The sequence below is a fragment of the Pieris napi genome, chromosome 23 (assembly GCF_905475465.1).
Source record: "Pieris napi chromosome 23, ilPieNapi1.2, whole genome shotgun sequence".
NCBI classification, from domain to species: domain Eukaryota; kingdom Metazoa; phylum Arthropoda; class Insecta; order Lepidoptera; family Pieridae; genus Pieris; species Pieris napi.
In genome coordinates, this window is record NC_062256.1 from 387,717 (window position 1) to 406,892 (window position 19,176).

General features: G+C 33.8%; 2 protein-coding genes across 3 annotated transcripts; one reads left to right on the forward strand and one right to left on the reverse strand.

Moving 5' to 3' along the window:
- Positions 1-83: 83 nt before the first annotated feature.
- On the reverse strand, positions 84-1,579 carry LOC125061630 (ribonuclease H2 subunit C). Its single transcript, XM_047667145.1, has 4 exons — positions 1,321-1,579; positions 1,088-1,215; positions 689-793; positions 84-297 (listed from the first exon to the last, which is right to left on the reverse strand). The coding sequence occupies exons 1-4, from the start codon at positions 1,472-1,474 to the stop codon at positions 283-285; spliced, it is 402 nt and encodes a 133-aa protein (XP_047523101.1). The 5' UTR covers positions 1,475-1,579; the 3' UTR covers positions 84-282.
- Positions 1,580-2,071: 492 nt separating this feature from the next.
- LOC125061628 (GTP-binding protein 2-like) lies at positions 2,072-17,332 on the forward strand. 2 transcript variants are annotated; one of them, XM_047667142.1, is made up of 19 exons: positions 2,072-2,444; positions 3,578-3,687; positions 4,220-4,369; positions 4,767-4,889; positions 5,269-5,530; positions 5,949-6,081; positions 6,660-6,872; positions 7,193-7,286; positions 7,804-7,919; positions 7,989-8,153; positions 8,222-8,386; positions 11,781-11,881; positions 12,035-12,164; positions 12,539-12,653; positions 13,668-13,885; positions 14,462-14,764; positions 14,835-14,930; positions 15,707-15,834; positions 15,955-17,332. In XM_047667142.1, exons 2-19 carry the CDS (start codon positions 3,588-3,590, stop codon positions 15,995-15,997), a joined length of 2,655 nt encoding a protein of 884 aa, XP_047523098.1. In that variant the 5' UTR covers positions 2,072-2,444; positions 3,578-3,587; the 3' UTR covers positions 15,998-17,332. The 2 variants fall into 2 exon arrangements, with proteins under 2 accessions (XP_047523098.1, XP_047523099.1); XM_047667143.1 differs by lacking the exon at positions 4,767-4,889.
- Positions 17,333-19,176: the final 1,844 nt, after the last annotated feature.

Consider the following 19,176-nt stretch of genomic DNA (forward strand, 5'->3'; position numbering starts at 1 on the left):
AATTTTATTTTTAGTTGACCCACAAGAGGCTTTCTTTAGTTTAATCTAATTTATTGAGTAACATTGAAAAATTAAATTCGAGGTGATTATTATCATTATATTCATAAACATATCTTACAAATTAGTTGAGTAAATTAAATAATAAAATAAAAAAGTAATGACACTTGATACAACTGGATAATAATTAATACCTCACATAGGCAAATAGTAGTAAACTGTATAAGATGCGAAGATAGTTTGGTTTGTTAATTAAATAGATTATTTAAAACCTGATTTTTCATTTCAGTTTCCATGTATCTGAAAAAATTAATACCCATAAGTAAATGAATTTGTCATTTGTTAAAAATATGTTGAACAAAAGAGGAAGAGAAGTACCATCTGTAATAGTACCATCCGCTATCACACACAGGTCTTTTAAAGAGGCAATGTATCAAGAGAAATTTTTCCCTAATAATAATATATGTATGTTCAAACTGTTGGTAAAAAGTTGTAAAACTGGTGGACTAAATTTGCATTTTGCATGTGTTTGTTCCATGAAGTTGAGAAATTTTCTAGATATATGCAAAACAAGGTGGTCTAAAGATGTAAAATAGCGAATAATAATATTTTTTAAAAATCCTCTACTACAGTCAGTCCAAGTTATATCTCTACATTAATACTAGATTTTGCCTTCAAAACATTTACTTACTATTTCAGCAATATCTATCCAGTCCATTGCTTTAACAATATTATCATTCTTTGATGGTTTCTTATCCCAGTTCCAGTATGTTATATCACTGAAGCCACCTGCCACCTGCAATTCAACATTAATGCAAAATGTAGCTTTTATATTACTATATATAATTATACTATATGTGTGTATCTCATATCTTAAATGACTGGACCGATTTGAATTTTTAAGGATGCGTTTGGGTGGTGCCCTGGATGGTTTATATTCATAAGTTGGTACTTTCATACTTTGTTTGATATCCTAATCGCTTGAAATATCAGTACAACGTATGTCGGATCCGCTAGTATTAATAAAAATAATGATTACTTGTACCACCAACAAATCTTAATGCAAATAAATTTGTGTTTTTTTATTCACCTGAAATTTTCTCTCGGCATCCTCATTAAGGGGTCTCTTGGCTTCAGTCACAATAATACCTCGATACCCTTCAGGAACTGATATCTTCACTCCATCAAGCGGGTGCCCACGATAAGTAGCAGTTAAGTCTGAAAATAAAAAAAATATCTTGGAGTGACACAACTTTTAGGGTTAAACGAATAAATTGACTTAAGATTTAGTAAACACTTAAGTATAACATTATACACAATTACCTTTTTCGTCGTTTTCAACTACGTATGGTTCAAAATATTTGTCTACATTAGCCGGGCCATCCTCATCAATTTTACAAGGTATATAGTGTACGCGTTGTTCAAATGCTTTTTTATCGTCTATTTCTCTTAAGTTATTTTCTACTTGAATAGACATTATCGGTTTATTTAGAGCAATTATTTAATATCGATAGTTTTCAATATCTCCGTTTAATTACGCGCGTTAGATCCTTTTTTTTTTCACAAGGTAAGATGTCAACAGATCAATACAGACTACAGTCAACAGTCAACACCACTCGACAGTCTTGATAACTCTGTCAGTTAATTTCAGACACAGATATATGGGATTCGGGGTAGATGTAGGGGTAAATTTTGTGGATTACTGATTACTCCATAACCCATGCTCATTCTACAATTTTTTTCTGGAATATAAGAACTCTCCATTTTTCAGCAATGCGACATCCAAAGGACATGCAATCGACTCGGAGATTTTTAGTGGTTTGGATTTTTTTTATCACGATTCTATTTTCAAGAATATCAGAGAAAATACACAAAGCTTTTGTCTAGTGTAACCTATTGACTTTATCTATCTCCTAAAATACTTAACTTTTAATATTTGCAACTGTATTATATTTATATATATTTGTTAAATAAAAACGTTAAATAAATCGAGGCATCATCTAGAGAAAAAAAATTAATGAAGATATTTTTAATATTGTGACAGTTGACTTAACCGTTAAGATTGTTCATGTTATTGTCAAAAATTATAATCAAATCATTTTGTTTCATTGTCATACATAAATAATGTAATAAGTGTGTATTTCTAAAAATATAGGCGTTTGTTATTGATTTCACAAATTTCATCATACTTACAGAAGCGTTAACATTCCACGACGCTTAGTTTTGAATTCTACTGACCAGTTGAAATAGCCTTTTCCTTACCCTGTGACCTTCAAAGTTCAAAAAGTATATCAGAAATCTATTCGTTCGTGTTTGTTCAGTTGAAAAACATATTTATTACGTCAGTGTAAATAATTTGGCAGTGTTCTTGTTATTATTCACGTACGGTAGTTGCTGGCGAATGGTCTTGTATTGACCTTGAACTCGCAACAGCTGGTATACATCCTGTAAGTTCTATTTTAAGATAACTGGATTTTAATATTTCTCTATAACTGTTTATTTAATTTTACTGATATTTACAAACGAAGCAGAAGATACTTAAAAGCTCGATTATTTTATTTTAAACCCTTTCTCTTTTGTGCAACAATGTGCAATTGTGCAATGTTACATTGTAATTAAATTACAACATAGAGTATTTCATAATATATATTATAATGTCACTAAATTACTATCTGTATAGTTACATAGTTTTGACTTAAAATAGTGACAGAAATTTATTTTTAAAACTTAAATGCTAATTGTATTTTCTATGCCTTTTCATCTTTTTGATTTTTTGGCACAAATATGAAGTTGATTTTATTTTTCTAAATTACTAAAATAAAAAGATACTATAATAGTAAGTTCCCTTATAGTCACTTGAAACATTAATTGGTTTTAATTGTATAATTATAAAGGTCCAATAAGAAATTGTATTAATTAAAATAATTATAAACAACGTTTTATCAGTTATTAGTCAATAATGCTATCATTAAAACAATAAAAATTACTGTGATATCTATGATAACAAATGTCTTTTTTTATTGTGTTTTGTAATGAAACTTGAATTTTATCTTTAAAAAAGTATACTGTTGGTCTTGGTTATAATTTGACCAATTTCTTATTGTTTATTAAGTCATAATATTATGTATACATATAGCAACAGAAAAAAAGATGAGAGTGATGCAACTCTGTTAAATAGTTGCAAAGACTATATCTTCCTCAATACAGATTGTCTTACAATCAATTTAAAAGACAGTAAAAAATATTAAATCAACATGTGTGTCAAAATTCAAAGTGAGGTTTATCAAGCTGATGCAATTTAAAGAAAATCTGAAGTTTCATATAACTTTGTATTTTCAATGATTTAAAATTATTATTTATAATAAATTTTTAAATTCAATAATGTTACAAATAAACTACCCATGGTAAACCAGTATAGGTGTCGGTATAAACTCTGTAAAATTCTGGCTTAATGATAAAAATGTACAATCTTCATTTATTTGTGTCTTTAAAGTTTTTGTGTCCTTGCCAATTAATGGTACCAAGTAGGTATATTGTATTCCTTTGGAATAAAATTACTTTATAAAAAAAATTTTTTCAGACTCAGAAACATGGATTCATTCTTCAGCCTGTTCGACCCCTCAGATGGGCAAAATAAACAAAAAAAGAGACATAAAAATGACCAGGAGAAAAGTAATGATGCTCCTAAAGGTAAACAAAGAAAAATTATAATCCTAATACTTATTTTCTACATAAAAAAAGTAGTAGGTAGGTAGGTAAAGTCAAATTTGACTGATGATTTTTTCAATCAAATAATTTTTATACAGTCGACTCTCGATAATTTGACACTCGTTAATTTAAATCTCTCGATAATTTGAAAAAAAATGCCGGTCCCTTGAAAAATACTCGATAAATTGAATAAAATCAATGATAATTGGTCCCTTCGGTAATTTGAAGTTGAAATAGTATTATCTTGCTCGCCAACATGCGATAATTTGAAATACGGTCTTCCCTACTCTCTATAATTTGAAGTGTTTATCATGCAGAGTTGTTTGTGTCAAAAATTTGTGAATAATTGTTACATAATAAAAATATAGAAATAATAAGTAACAAATTTTGATCAAATTCTTATTTCCCTCAGTCGCCCCTCCCCCTCAAACACTTGTTATTTTGAAGTCTTGATAATTATCTCTGGTCCCTTGAGTTTCAAATTATCGAGTCAACTGTATTCATATTTATTCAGGAAGACGTCGCGGTCGCCGTGGGCAGGGTAAACACGAGACCTTGCCAGAGGAGTCCTCATTCCTCTGTGAGCCACAACTCAGCACGGAAATTCTTGTCAAGGACTGCAGCTATATTGAAAACTATATTGAAGTTAATAATAAGGATGATGGTGAGAAGCGTTGGCCTATTGGATCTAATTCGATCCCCGTATTTACATCAATTATATTTAACACTTGCATGTGTGTTGTAGGAAAACATCCTTCAACATTTTCCTTCAAGGCCGTAGACCGCCTTTGTTAGAAGGCAAACCCCTATTTAAAAAAAACACATATATATACTGATAAACATACAGAAATCTGAAGCTCAGATTTTCAGGTCTGCCACTGGATGATGAGAAAGATGTTTTTTTTTTAATTTTGTTAGGATTAGGAATCGAAAATACCAATTGTCATTGCTAAGTAATTCCGAGTTGATAATTTTATTTTAATATTCTATTCCCGTTCAAAATTATAAAAATTGGTTTGAATTCAAATTACCAATTACAAATAATATTTTTAAAACTCCAGATTCTAAAGAATCGGACAAAAAGCCGCGTAGGCGCAACTCGAGAAGGAAATCTCGACGGAAAAACAAAATATCGCCTGGAAAAGATCTCTTGCCCGGGATGGCTTGGCACGAGGAAGCTAATTGTAAGGGTTTTTACTATATTAGCGCACTTGTGATCAATGTTCAATGAAATATGTACATGTTCGTTTTTCTGAACGGTATTCAGATGTGATATGAAATCGGTTTAGGAAGAATTCATACAAAACTTAGTAATTTTAATAAGACAATGGATGGTTTTTGATACCTATATTATATTCGGATCGTAATCGTCGCAACATACTGTGTGGATCACAATTTTTCTTTAGATGAGAATATCTTAAGTTGCACTTACTATAGAATGTGGATGTTTGTTGCCATGGTAACACTGTCAATACGATGCTAAAGAGTCCACGTTTTATAATATTGTCAACGTCAAATTATTGTCAATATTGTTTATAATTTTACGGTGGCGTCTTCACTTAGGTGCGGGCGAAAAATCAAACCTGAACAATCAATCAACGAAGTTCAAAAACACAGACGAAAAGCTCGGAAAGATTGTAAATAACCTGAAAAATTTGAAAAAAGACAAGAGAAAAGACGAGTATGAAAGAGTCTATAATGTAATAGATAAGCTGGAGAAAGTCGGAATCAAAGATAATATGTATTTGAGCGGTGACTTCGATGACGATAAATGGGAGAGTGATTTCTTCTATAGCGATGACGATGAAGAATTCAGGGATGATAGGTACGGTTTAGTTATTAAACTCATTAATAATATTTATTAAAAAAATATTGGTTGTTTGTAAAGTAGGTTTACGATCGAGATGTTTACGTGATAACGTCTTATTGGTGATATAAGTTTTTGGGAAGTAAGGAATTAATGAAGATAACAATTTTTTCAAATTTTAAATTACATCTATCGTTTTATTCACACTTTTGATGATAAATTTCGGGTGTAAAATGACAAGTTTACTTATTCGACTATGATATACATTTTTCTTCATACATTCACGGAATGACTGGCAGCGCTCGAGATCGGTCGCGCTCGTGAGGTTTTGGTGTGACACAAGTTTCTGAACATGTCACCCGACTAAAACGATTTTAAAGACGTTATTACGTCAAAAAAAGTTTTTTAAGAATATATCTTATTTTTTTTATTCCAGTACCTCGGATGCAGATGACACAGGTGATGAATACTTCGGATGCCTTCCTCCAGAGCCAAGGTTTGGCAATGTGGAGTACAAGCTGCAACTGGTGTCTCCTTGTGAGAGAAGGTTTCAGCATTTGGTCACCCAGGTAGGTCCCCTTCAAAAATCATTTTTGAAAAGTAATTTTTTTTTCATAACTAAAAATCAACCATCCAATATATATACAGTCGACTCTCGATAATTTGACACTCGTTGATTTGAATCTCTCGATAATTTTAAAAAAAAATGCGGTCCCTTGAAAAATACTCGATAAATTGAATAAAATCAATGATAATTGGTCCCTTCGGTAATTTGAAGTTGAAAAAGTATTATCTTGCTCGCCATCATGCCATAATTTGAAATCCTGTCTTTCCTCTCTATAATTTGAAGCGTTTTTCATGCACATACCTGTCGTTTGTTTACATACATGCACAGACTTGTCTTGATAAAAATTTGTGAATAATTGTTAATACATAATAAGAATATAGAAATAATAAGTAACAAATTTTGATCAAATTCAGTCGCCCCTCCCCCTCGTGGTTATTCAAACACTTGTTTATGAACTCTTGATAATTTGAAATTTATCTCTGGTCCCTTGAGTTTCAAATTATTGAGAGTCGACTGTATATATAATATTCAATTCTATATTAATTATTTTAATCTAGAGAATAATAATGGTTGGTTTAGTTGAAATGGCGCCTTCGGTCGGGTGGTGGGACGGCCGTGTACGTCATAGGGGTGAGGGACTGCGGGGCCCTGAAGGGACTGAGAGCGAACGCCTTGAGGGCCTCTCTGAGGGCGCTGAGAAGGATGGCGAGCGCCATCGGTGCAGTTTTAGTATCGGTGCGAGCGAGACGGGTAGCGCCCAATCGGGCAGTCGCCGAGGTTTATATACGGAAGGTAAGTTTTTGGATGTTGGCATTAAAAATTATTTTCATCTTTGATATTGTGAATTTTGAAAATAATACAAAACAATTTTTATTCATCGTTTGCTAATATAAACTGATTTAAAAGTTTCGAGCGTAACGGGACAATGCGTCATGTTTATTCGTGTGTGTAGCCGGCGTTCATCGATTTATTAGAAATTGTCACGTCAAAATATATAAAAATTCAATCAGATTAAGTCTTTTAATTTAATTCTAAACACGTTGTAAAATGTTAATACTAACTATTTTGTCTGTTCGATTGTATTCTTACAATTATGATATTATTTGTTTTAGTTGGCAGATACTCAACAAAGTGTAGAACTGAGGGTAGCCGTGATGGGTGCGAACGAAGCGGGAAAATCTACCCTCATTGGAGTTTTAACTCAGGGTAAGGTGACCTTTATATTTGGGTCCATAAATCGGCTCGTCCATAAATTTGTAGTGTCCTGGAAAATATAAATAACGGTTCCATGAGGACTACAGAATCCAAGAATATGTATTTATTTATAAGTAATCTTACAGATACACATATACATATTGTAAAAGAAAACACTTGAGATAATATACAAAGCCAAAACAGATTACATTTAACGAAATATATGAAACAAAAATTAAACAATTTGCAACTTAATATTTTAAAGAAAAATGAAATTGTTACTCCTGCTAAAAAAAGTCTTCCCGCTCAAAATATTTCCTCACATTCTCTTTGGAAATGGTATGATTCTAGTTTTATTAGTTTTGTTTGGTTTTTTTCATAAGAATGTAAATCATCGTGATATTATATATATGTTTCCTTTTAGTTTTCCACAAAAAATATAATCATTTATCGTTTTGCGTCTACGTATTTCATATACGAAGTCTATGCTTTATGTTCTTCGTTTAGAGTAATTATTAAAATCGGTCAGGTGAGCTGGACAACGGCCGAGGCAGCGCTCGACTCAACATGTTCCGACATTTGCACGAAGTGAAGAGCGGCAGGACTTCTTCCCTCAGCCACGAGATTCTGGGGTTCGACGCTCAGGTAGTTCTCAATTTTATACAACTTTAAGTGTATAAAAGCCAGGATAAACGTCTAAGTGTGATGGTTCAGGGCAACGTGGTGAACTACGGGTGTTCGGAGCTGATGACGGCCGAGCGCATCGGAGAGAGGAGCGCGAAGCTGGTCTCGTTCTTGGACTTGGCGGGTCACAGCAAGTACCAGCGGACCACCGTGCACGGGCTCACGGGCTATTGTCCGCATTATGCCATGATCGTGGTGGGTGTCGGCTCTTTATGTATTTGATTGATACATTGCGCCTACTTTAAATCTCTTATATTCTGCAGATCTCCGCCACCGCAGGCATAACGAGCATAACAGAGGAGCACATAGGACTCCTCCTCGCCCTGGATATGCCTTTCTTCGCCGTGATCAGCAAGTGCGAGTTGGCCAATGCCGCCGTGGGGCCGTTGGTGGAGAAGTTGAGGGCTCTTCTGGCGAACGCTAAAAAGGTATGGTTCTTGAAGCAGTGATGACCTAGTTGGCTTCAGCGGGCGACTCTCATTCGTGATGTGTGCTGTGCGCCTTTTGACTTCCTTTCTATGTGCGCATTTAACACACATTAGACACAAAAAGTCGACATGTGTCAGGCACAAGAGTCTGATCACCTACTTGACAAATGATCAAGAAATGTTTACAGAAATCTGAGGCCCGGATCTATAAAGGTTGTAGCGCCAGCTATGTAACTACCGTTAAGTCTATAAGTATTATATTAGCCTTTAGTTTTTCCCACACTCGTAAATTGTACTTTAACATTCTCGTTTCCGATAATAATAATAAATAATAATAAATCCTTTATTTGCCATGATAGTGGTACACAATAAAATAAAAACAACAACAAGAAAAGTCCGCACAATCAGCCATACAATAACAGGCTTGCAAATGTCATAATAAGAAGTCATTTATGAGTAATTGTTAAACTTATGTTCTAAATACTCGGTCACGCTGTAAAAGCACCTTGACTTTAAAAATCTAATCACCTTCCCCTTGAAAACATTACATGGCAGTGATCTATAATTTTTAGGAAGGTGATTAAATATTCTCACAGCCATGGCGTAACAATTCATCGAGTATAGCGCGGTGCAACATGCAGGAACCCGCAGCCGTGTTGGATCCCTCGGTATATAAAAGCAAGTTTCTTTGTAAGTTTTAAAGAATTGTGGATGCTTCTTGACAGTCATAACTGCTTCATAGATATACAAACTTGGTACTGTCAGAATACCCAGTTCGTGGAAAATTGGTCTACAACTTATAAGGGTCCAACGCCCATGATAGCCCTAAGACATTTTTTCTGAGTTATAAAAACTTTACTCACATCTACCGAATTTCCCCATAAAAGGATACCATAGCGCAAAACTGAGGCAACATAGCCGTGATAAGCAATAATTGCTGCGTGTTTTGAAGCCGCTTTGCGAGTTCAACTCAAAGCAAAAACAAATTTATTTAGGCGCGTGCATATCGTTAAAATGTGTTGTTTCCCATTAAGATTTTGGTCTAGTGTTAAGCCTAGAAACTTGGTTGATATAGCTTCTTCAATTGACTCGTTTTTATAATTGATTTTGAGGTTATTGGGTCTGCAATTATTATAATTCCGAAATTTTATAAAGTTGTTTTTTTTTACATTTACACTTAAATTATTAATTTCCAACCATTCCGTGACATTTCTTACTGTTTCATTCAATAATGATTCGTGGTTACGCGTAGTATCATTCGACACGACCACTGAGATATCATCCGCATAAAGAATGCATTTATTACTAACCAGATTCGGTAGATCGTTAATGTACAGAAGAAACAGTAATGGGCCCAGTATGCTCCCTTGAGGAACGCCTTTATTGCAATGTATAGCCACAGACTTGTACCTCCTTTCAATATGTTTAGGAGAGGAAGTATGTGTGATTTCAACATATTGTTTACGACCGGTTAGGTAACTTTCCAGCCAATTTAAAGGCAATCCTCGGATTCCGTAAAGTCTACACTTTTGAAGAAGAATGTTGTAGTCTACGCAATCAAATGCTTGGCTCATGTCAAAAAAAACTACAGATACCTGCTTGCGCCTATCGATATGTTCTACAATTGCCTTAACTAAAGAGAAAGCTGCTAGGATAGTATTTTTACCTCTTTGAAAACCGTACTGTTCCTCATTTATAACACTGAATTTGCCTAAAAAAGAGCTCAACCTATTGTGCATAAGTTTTTCCAACACTAGCTAAAGTTGGTATTAAAGTTATAGGTCTGTAGTTTCTTTTATCCTCTGTATTACCCTTTTTAAACATAGGTTTAACTATTGATAATTTTAAAGAACTGGGAAAAATACCCTGTGTGAAAGATAAATTTATGAGATGGGTAAGGATACTTGCTAGTTGTTGTGAGGAGAATTTTAACACTTCTGTTGTTATTCCGTCATAACCTGCCGCTTTAGTATTATTAAGATTATTTATAGCTTTGAAAACTTCGTCACATGAACAAGGAGTTAGAAATAAGGATGGGTTTACAGAATGAACGTTTTGAAGATTAGTGCTAGGTTTCTTAATTGTTTTATTATTTATGAAATAGTTGTTAAATTAATTCGCTATTTCATTTGGATTAGATATCAATTGATTATTATCATTTAAGATTTTATTAGCAATTATAGGACTTCGATTCTGGTCTAGTTGGTCTTTTATAATATGCCAAGTTGCACGAGATTTATTTTTTGCGTTTTTTAGATACGTGAAATGTGTGTATTTTTTGGATGCTACAACGCATTTTTTAAGATAAGTGTCATATTTTTGTATGCTTGTTTATTTTCATTTGTTTTCGTTTTAAAATATTTAAAAGTAAGTTGTCTCTTACGCCTACTAGAGATTCTAAGCCCTGGTGTGATCCACTTGGGTTTTGTCATTTTATTGTTAACATTAACTTTAATAACTGGAAAGCAGAGATAAAAAAATAATGATAAATTGTCATGGAAAATTTGGAAAGCTTTATCGCAAGAACTTTCTTCATATACCTCGCTCCAGGACAAATTTGAAAGGCATTCCCGAAACTTTTCCATATTTTCAGAGCAGTAATCTCTTCTAAATATACACCACTTTAAGTTAATTGGTTTTGTTTTTGTGAAGGGAAACCTTAAAATTTGGCACGTATCATGATCTGACATATATAAACGGAGTGTTTCGCCTTTAGCACCCTTAATATTACTCAATATATGGTCAATACAAGATAAATTTCTAGTCGGTTCGTTAATAAAGTGTTCCAAGTTATAATTTAATAGAATGTCATTGTAATTCATAGTTATATTGTTTATCTTCAAAATGTCTATATTCATGTCACCACATAAAATAATTCGCTGTTTTTTATTTTTAATTTATGCGAAAGGGTATGAAATATATTAAAAAAGCTATAAACGTCAGAATCGGGCGTTCTGTAAATACAAATTATTATGCATTGAATTGCGGGTACTATTGTGCCACAACATTCAAATGTTTTTGCTATTGATATGTCGTTGCAACAGCTAAGCGGCAAGATATAATAGATATAAGATAATTTCCAATAACCCTTAAATAAGCCAAGTTAGTTTTTTGTAAGCGTTGCAACCCCACTACACCTAATTTTATGTTATAAACGATTAAAGCTAGTTGACACTTAGCTTCAAACAAAAAATTTCATGTAACATACATTTGATTATATCTCCAACAACCCCCTCCGAAATTAACTCGCCATTGCTCTTTTTATTTTGATACGTCCTTCAATTATAATATGGGTTATATCTTATTTTGAGACTCGCGCGCATAAAATGATATATTTTTATTAACTCCCTTTATTATCTGTGAATTTTTTTTTAAAACTTTTAATGATTTCCAGAAACCTCTCTTAATCACTGATGAGAATTTGGCGCGAAACTGTGTCGTGCCCCAGAAGTCTATACTCGACACCATAGACGATACGGACCAGAGACAAGATGAGTGAGTAGCAAATTACATCTGATAGTAGAAAAACAATTGATTTTATGGACAAGGATTAAAATTGATATCACAAGTCATATCTCGTTTTGATTGTCAAATGTGTCAAACTTCATATACGAAAACATAAGTAAAATATTTTCATTTATTATCTAGAGAGGAAGTGGAACAAATTCCCGTGTTCCCCGTGAGCTGCGTCCGCGGCGTGGGTTTGAACGCCCTCCACGCCTATCTGCTGGCCTTGAGACCGCCCGCGGAGGACGCTCAGCCGAGTTCTGTAGATACGGTGAGTTTGATAAATTAAAGTAACATCGTAGTAATTTATCTAAAACATCCTTTTCAATTTGTTTTTATAGAACAGGAGGCCCACAGACACTCGCGTTGCCGGCCTTTTAAGAACTAGAACGTTTTTTTTTTCTTGAACCGAGTGGAATTGGTTCGGAAATACTTCAGTGGGCAGCTGGTTCCACATAGTGGTGGAACGGCGGACGTCGAGGAGATAAGGGTGGAATTTCGTATTTGCCTCGACGTCCGATGATGAAATGTGTGAATTTGTCTTTTCATAAATATTTGTGATCACTAAAACAATACAATTCTGAGGGAAAATGTTAATTGAGTAGATGATGGGGGGCCTAAAGATAACACCGTGATTATTTGCAGGAGAGTTGCGAGTTCCAAATAGACGAGATCTTTCACGTGGGGGAGTCGAGCGGACCCGTGGTGGGGGGGCTCGTGGCCAGGGGGCGGCTTCTGGAGGGGGACGACCTCATCATTGGTAATCTTCTTTGTTTTTTTTAACTCTTCTTACACTCCTTACGTTTACACATTATAATATACATAAGCCTTTCATTATCGAATATATAATACATATTTTTATCAGAATTGGTGATATTTTTATATGGGATGGGATTTAAAAGTGTTTAAACCAAATACATGATGTAGATGAATTGTCTATACCCAACGCGGGGCCCACGCCCACAGTGGGGGCAATGTATTCTCTATGGGGGCAATTCGAAAATAGACTCGACGCTAAGTTTTGAAAATTTACTTACTGGGCTAACAATTCCCTAGTAATTTCTTTCTAAAACCTATCATTTCATTTCAAGTTTCATAAGAACATTCAATTTTTAAGGATGGGGCACAAAAAGTTTGAAAAACACTAGTCTAAACTATATTCTGGTTTTTAATTCCGTAGAATTCTGACAGCTGTAATTTTTTGACATGTCAGAGATTACAAACCTTTTTGGCACATTTTTAAATTTCAATACGAGTCTCAATATCTGACTCTATACAAACATTTTATTTGTAAGTGAATGTATCCATTTTATTAAGTACGGTGCTCAACATTAAAAGTGGTTTTACGGCGAGTGATAATTACGACCCTTTTTATCACTAACAGTAAAAAAACGCAAAATTAAAGATAACATTTTACTTTTTAAAAAGGTTTATTAACCTGTTTATTCAGGTCACAGTGATGCCAGCTAAAGAATAAAATAAAGTTATTTCGATATTTTGTTCGTGATATTGAAATGTTTGTTATTATTGTATAAGTAAACATTTAGATTTACCTTTTTGTAGATAGAACGTAAAAATACGTCGCATTTTATTTTTTATTGCCCTCAAATGGGTCAAATTTTCCCTTTTTCGGTGGGGAAATTTTTTGTAGCAACACTTATGAAATGTCAGAATTCTACGGAATTAAAAATCATAGTATATACCCTATATATTATCTTCATTTGTGGTATTACGAAGTCCCGGAAGCAGTCAACTAAAGTTGAAGATGACACAGGTCCATTGGACACGGGTGAATTCGTCGAAATCTCGGTGAAGACGATATTCCGGAACCGCGTTCCTTGCGGTTCGGCCAGAGCGGGTCAATCCGCGTCTTTGGGCCTCAGCCGGGATCCTCCCAACCTTCGACCCGGGATGGTCCTTTTGACTCGGCCCGGGCAATACCGGACGGGGCCGAGGCCGGTGTGGGGGTGCACGGAGAATTGTACGAAGACGGTGAGAGGTTTTTATATTGGAGACAAAAATTTAATAGTTTTTAGGGTGGAAATAGTCGACAGTGTCTCGGGGTGGTCTGCGAGGCGCAGTGGAGAGCTGGAGCGCTGAGGCGCGCCCGGCCCGTAATAACTATTAGTAGGATTAGGTAGGATTAGGATTTTTTTTCTGGCGAGAGAAGTTATTTAAATCGTGTATCGATCTTTCAAAATAGATACATAAACTACTCAATTCCACCATCTATTTTAACTAAAAAATGGAAGGAAACCATGTTCTTTTTTGGAGTTTGGCGACCAGATCGGTCCTTAATTATAAAAACCAAATTAGGACGGGATATGTTACCAAGAGAATTTTAGTATAATAAAACTAGCTTTAATCCACCCTAGTTATGACAATTTTGACAATGATGGCAGTGAACTGATTTGTTTATTTATTATGTTATATAATGCAATATCAACAGTATATGTTAAGAAAATGTAATATTGTTTTGTTGTAGGAATAATACAATAATTATTTTTGATATAATTTACCTATTGAAGCGGCCCAAAAAGATACCAAATCATGCGTTTTATATTACAGACGCCTCAAATAATACCAAAAACTCAGAACCAAGAGAAAAATAGTAAAAACGTGAAGAGAAAAAACAATTTCCTTCAAGAAGTGACAAATTTACAAAAGATTTTGACAAAAACGCTACCGTTCGACAAAAACGTCAACGAAATGGACAAAAGCGGCATCGACAAGGTGGAGAGCGTCGACGAGCTGTTCGGTGAGGATTTCGACAAGTCGACGGGCGAGAGAGAGGAGAGCGGCAAATGCGCCTGCGCAGGTCGAGTCTGGCTGGAAGACCCCAACGATCCGAGGGGCTGCATGTATTTCCAGGTCGGTATACATTTGTCGTTATGAAACTGTTCGTGTCGATTACCAGCTCTTGACCTTCGTGAACTTGCAGGCGACGGTGCTCCTGATCCGCCACTCCACGGCCATTTACCCGGGATTCCAATGCTCGGTGCACGTCGGGAATGTTCGGCAGACGGCCATTATCGAGGTATTTCTCTTATTTATGACGTCATCTATGTGTTCCTTACTATCGTAGTATGTAGTTCGTCATCATCTTAATGACGAGCGAGGGGGCCGATGGCTGGCCATGCGTCATGCTCGTGAACGGGTGCTACTTGTGGTGAATGGTCGGACTTGAATTCGTGTATAAGGTGATGTTAATTGTTTCGACTATGTATTTGCGTGTTGTTCCTTCAAAAACAAAGTTTTTATAATTAAAATATGTAAATTTTCTCTATCTAAATGTAGGATCTTTTCATTAAAAAAAAATATATTTTAACGTTAAATTTTTAATTATAACTTTAATATCAATCTTTAATTTGGTAAAAACTAAAATAATAAAAGTTTGAAATAAATTCACAAGATCCAACATGGGGGAAAATGAGATAGGAAGCATTATACAGTGTATAAACATTTAATTAAGTGTAGTACGAAGTTTTCACTTCAAAAAGTTGCTATAACTAATGATTTGTAAATAAAATTGATAAATAATCTAATTTTATAATTAAACTACTTACTTGACTTACTTATTTAATTTTCATCAAATCTGTTTTTTTATTTCAGAAAATGTTCAAATACACACTAATTTAAAGTTTATACACTGTATAATGCCTCCTATCTCACTCTCTCCCACGCCAAATCCTATTAATTTTTGTGTCTGTCTCTTTTTCCGTTGCATCCGGTTTGAAATCACAACGATTCTAAAGAAGTTTCACTTCAAAAATCGAAGTTTAGATTTTCAGTACATGGAGTATGTTTGTCCAGGGCATCTTGGCCCCGAACAGTGTGGTCAGGGCCGGAGAGACGGCTTCCGTGGTGTTCCGCTTCGCCCGATGCCCCGAGTACCTGCTCACGGGACGGAGGCTGCTCTTCACTGCGGGTCTTGGGACCAGGTCGGTCACCCTGCATTACGATTCCCAGATACTTTTCTCGTATTTCGAAATAAAAAACAGTTTTATCTTTCAGTTAACTTTGAAAAATGTATAATTGTATAACAATTTTTTTGTTTTCAGAGCAATTGGACGGATCACACAAACCTTTCCGTACATACCTTGAGCGATCTAGTGTTATTTTAGGGCAAATCTACTAATGATTGGGTTTCAACCCATAGATGGTACATATTTGTACCAAACTTGATCCGATTGGGGTCAAATTTAATCAGATTGGAAATCTATTAACAAACTTACATTCTATTATATCACAATTTAGCTATTAATTAAATGCACACAAATTATATTTATTTACAAAGAAATTTTGCAAAAACTGTAGTAATTACACAATATTATTATATTAAAACACTAAATATAAGATTTCCCTATTTAAATAATCTAAAACATAACTCAACACAACATATTTGATAATGCTCAAGTGTGACTTGGGATTTATTTGATAATAAAAAGATTCTTAAAGAATTTATTTTAGTTGGTTTTTATATTAGTCTAGTCTAAACATTATTTAAAAGACCATCAACGTGTAATTATGTACAATTACCCCAATAAGGTAGACAAATTTCTGCCACTTCACTTTTTCACCAGAAATGTGACCGTTTGGTCTTTTTTTGGAATCGATTTTTTTTACTTGTAAATTTTTGACAGCTTGTGTAGATGGCATTGCTGTTATTTAAAATGTCAAACCATGGTATCACATCTATCAAACTCGCGATTTAGTAAATATATTTATAAATAAATAAACTCTAATAAAAAATGTTGACAAAATGAAACAATAAAAAATGTAATATTTTGAAATGTGTTGAATTTGTAGTGTTTGTTACGCTTATTCCCTCAAACTGCCACTCGATTGTAGATAAGAATGGTAAATGATGATAAGACTAACATATATATATTATATCGTTCAATTCAATGTTTAGTTGTAAGAAATACATTTTTAGTATTATGACTGCAGTGAATTAAGTTGAATCACTGCTTAAGAAGTTCGGTATTAGGAATTGGTTCCTATTTATTTTAGTCTTAAAGACTTTGATATATTTATGGTTAAATTAAATTCTCTTTTATTATGTTTTTGATTTCAGTGACGTATGTCCAGTTAGTTTGGTTTTGCTTAGGTGAAAAAAATATGGAAAATCGGGATTTTGAGTTGAAATAATGACGAAAACCAGTCGTTTATAAGTTATTACGATGGTTAAATATGTTTTTATGGTCATATTTAAAAGTGTACCAGAAAATTATTAATCCGATTAATAACTAAATTATTTCTTTCAACGAATTGTGAAGTACATCAAAACTTAGCTGTAATGTTTATACTATCGTGACAAATCCTTTAGACGTTGTGAAAAGGCACTCATATTGTATTAATAATAGAAATATAGATTGCTTGTAATAAAAATACACCAAAAATATGCACATTTTGAATAAATAAAATTTGGAATTAAAATTTTTTTTCATTTTGCACATACTTGTTGCGGTCTACTTACCGCGACTGTCTTAGTTTTTATTAATACCCTATAAAATTCAGGCTGTCATTCTACGCCTCTTCTCTATCTTATTCTAGTCTCTTTATTCATAAATAATTAAATAACCCACATTGAATTCACAACAAACCGTAAATCGAAATTGGATATTTATTCTGAAGGTTGAGGTGAATGGTTAGAGGTCCTCTGGGTCGGCAGAATATATAGGGGTACCACAGGGTTCAATTCTTGGCCCTTTCCTCTTTCTTGTTTATATAAATGATCTACCTTTCATGGTAAATAAAAAACTTCAGATAGTCGTTTGTTAAACGTCAGATAGCTGCAGATGTTAGTTCTGCAGCTAACGCGGTTAAAAAGATTCGCTCACTTACTGATGTCGATACAGCTAGACTTGTTTATTTTAGTTACTTTCACAGCGACTTATGGCTTATTATAATGGGGTCATGCTGCTTATGTCGAAACTATTTTCATCCTGCAGAAGAGGGCTATTCGTGCAATATATAATTTAAATGTAGGGCATCTCTGAGAGATAAAATCAAGGAAATTAATATACTTACCTTTCCCTCGCAATATATTTCTGAAAATATTATGTATGTATCTATACAAAAACAGTGATAAGTTTACTAGAATATAACATAGGCATAATGTTAATACTCGGAACAAACGCAGGCTGCAATTTCCGCGTACTAGACTATCTAAAGTAATTATTTTTTAGGAAAAGGGACACTTTTCTTTAATAAAATCCCAGATGCTCTTTTACCTCTGCCTTTTAATAAATTTAAGATATGTATTAAAAAAAGCTGTGAAAAAAGGCTTTCTCTAATGTTAACGATTATCTAGTTTATAAAAGGGCCTGGGACTAGTGCTAGACAGGCTACTTAATACTACTAAACTTAACGCTACTAATTAATTTGCGATATTTGTTTTAAAATAAGTGTTGTTTGCCATAGTCATTTTGTATGATGATTTGCTATTTTAAAAGAGTACGAGAGTTTTTTATGCCGGCTTTTTCTCTCGGCCTACACCCTCTGTCTTCTTTGCCGACGAGTAGGGATGTCTACCGATACAATTTAATGACGTGAAATAAGTGATACCTACCTGTATCTTATATTCCAAAATAAACATATTTTATTTTATTACGATAATTTACATAGGTACTTTTTTATTCCTCGACAGTACTCAGTTGAGTACTTAAATATTACCGTTATTTGCCTTAATAAGTAATTACGAATCAAAATCAAAGTTTTAAATTTTTAAAAAAAGTTAGAGAAATCGATATTTTTTTTAATTTTCTTGGGTCGTTGCGCGAGGCCCCGGGCGATTGCCCTGTTCGCCACCCCATAAGGCCGCCACTTGCTGGTACCTATACGGTAATTATAAGCGACCTGCAAAATTACACAAGAAATATGTTCTAAACTCGGACCTCTTCACGTGATTTTTTTGCTTGAAGGCTCGCATTTAATTGAATATTATGCTCGCGTTTGAATAGTTAATCTGAAAATCTTGATGTTAAATTGTATTTTAAAAAATGGTCTGCCGAGGGGTTCTTGCTAATCAGTTAGAAATTAGATATACGTATAATATAGTACGGATAAATATTTGTGTAATTTTCTTTTAAAAATTATAATAGGATAAGGTTTTCTTTTATTGTGCAATAAATAAAAGGCTTCTTAATTTTTTTTTTAATTTAGATTTAATTCAAACTCACCTAAATTATACATACTTTACATAATCAAACTTATTAACTATCAGTCAGCGAATTAAACATTTAAAGTTCAGAATTCGATAAGAAACTAAAAATTCATAA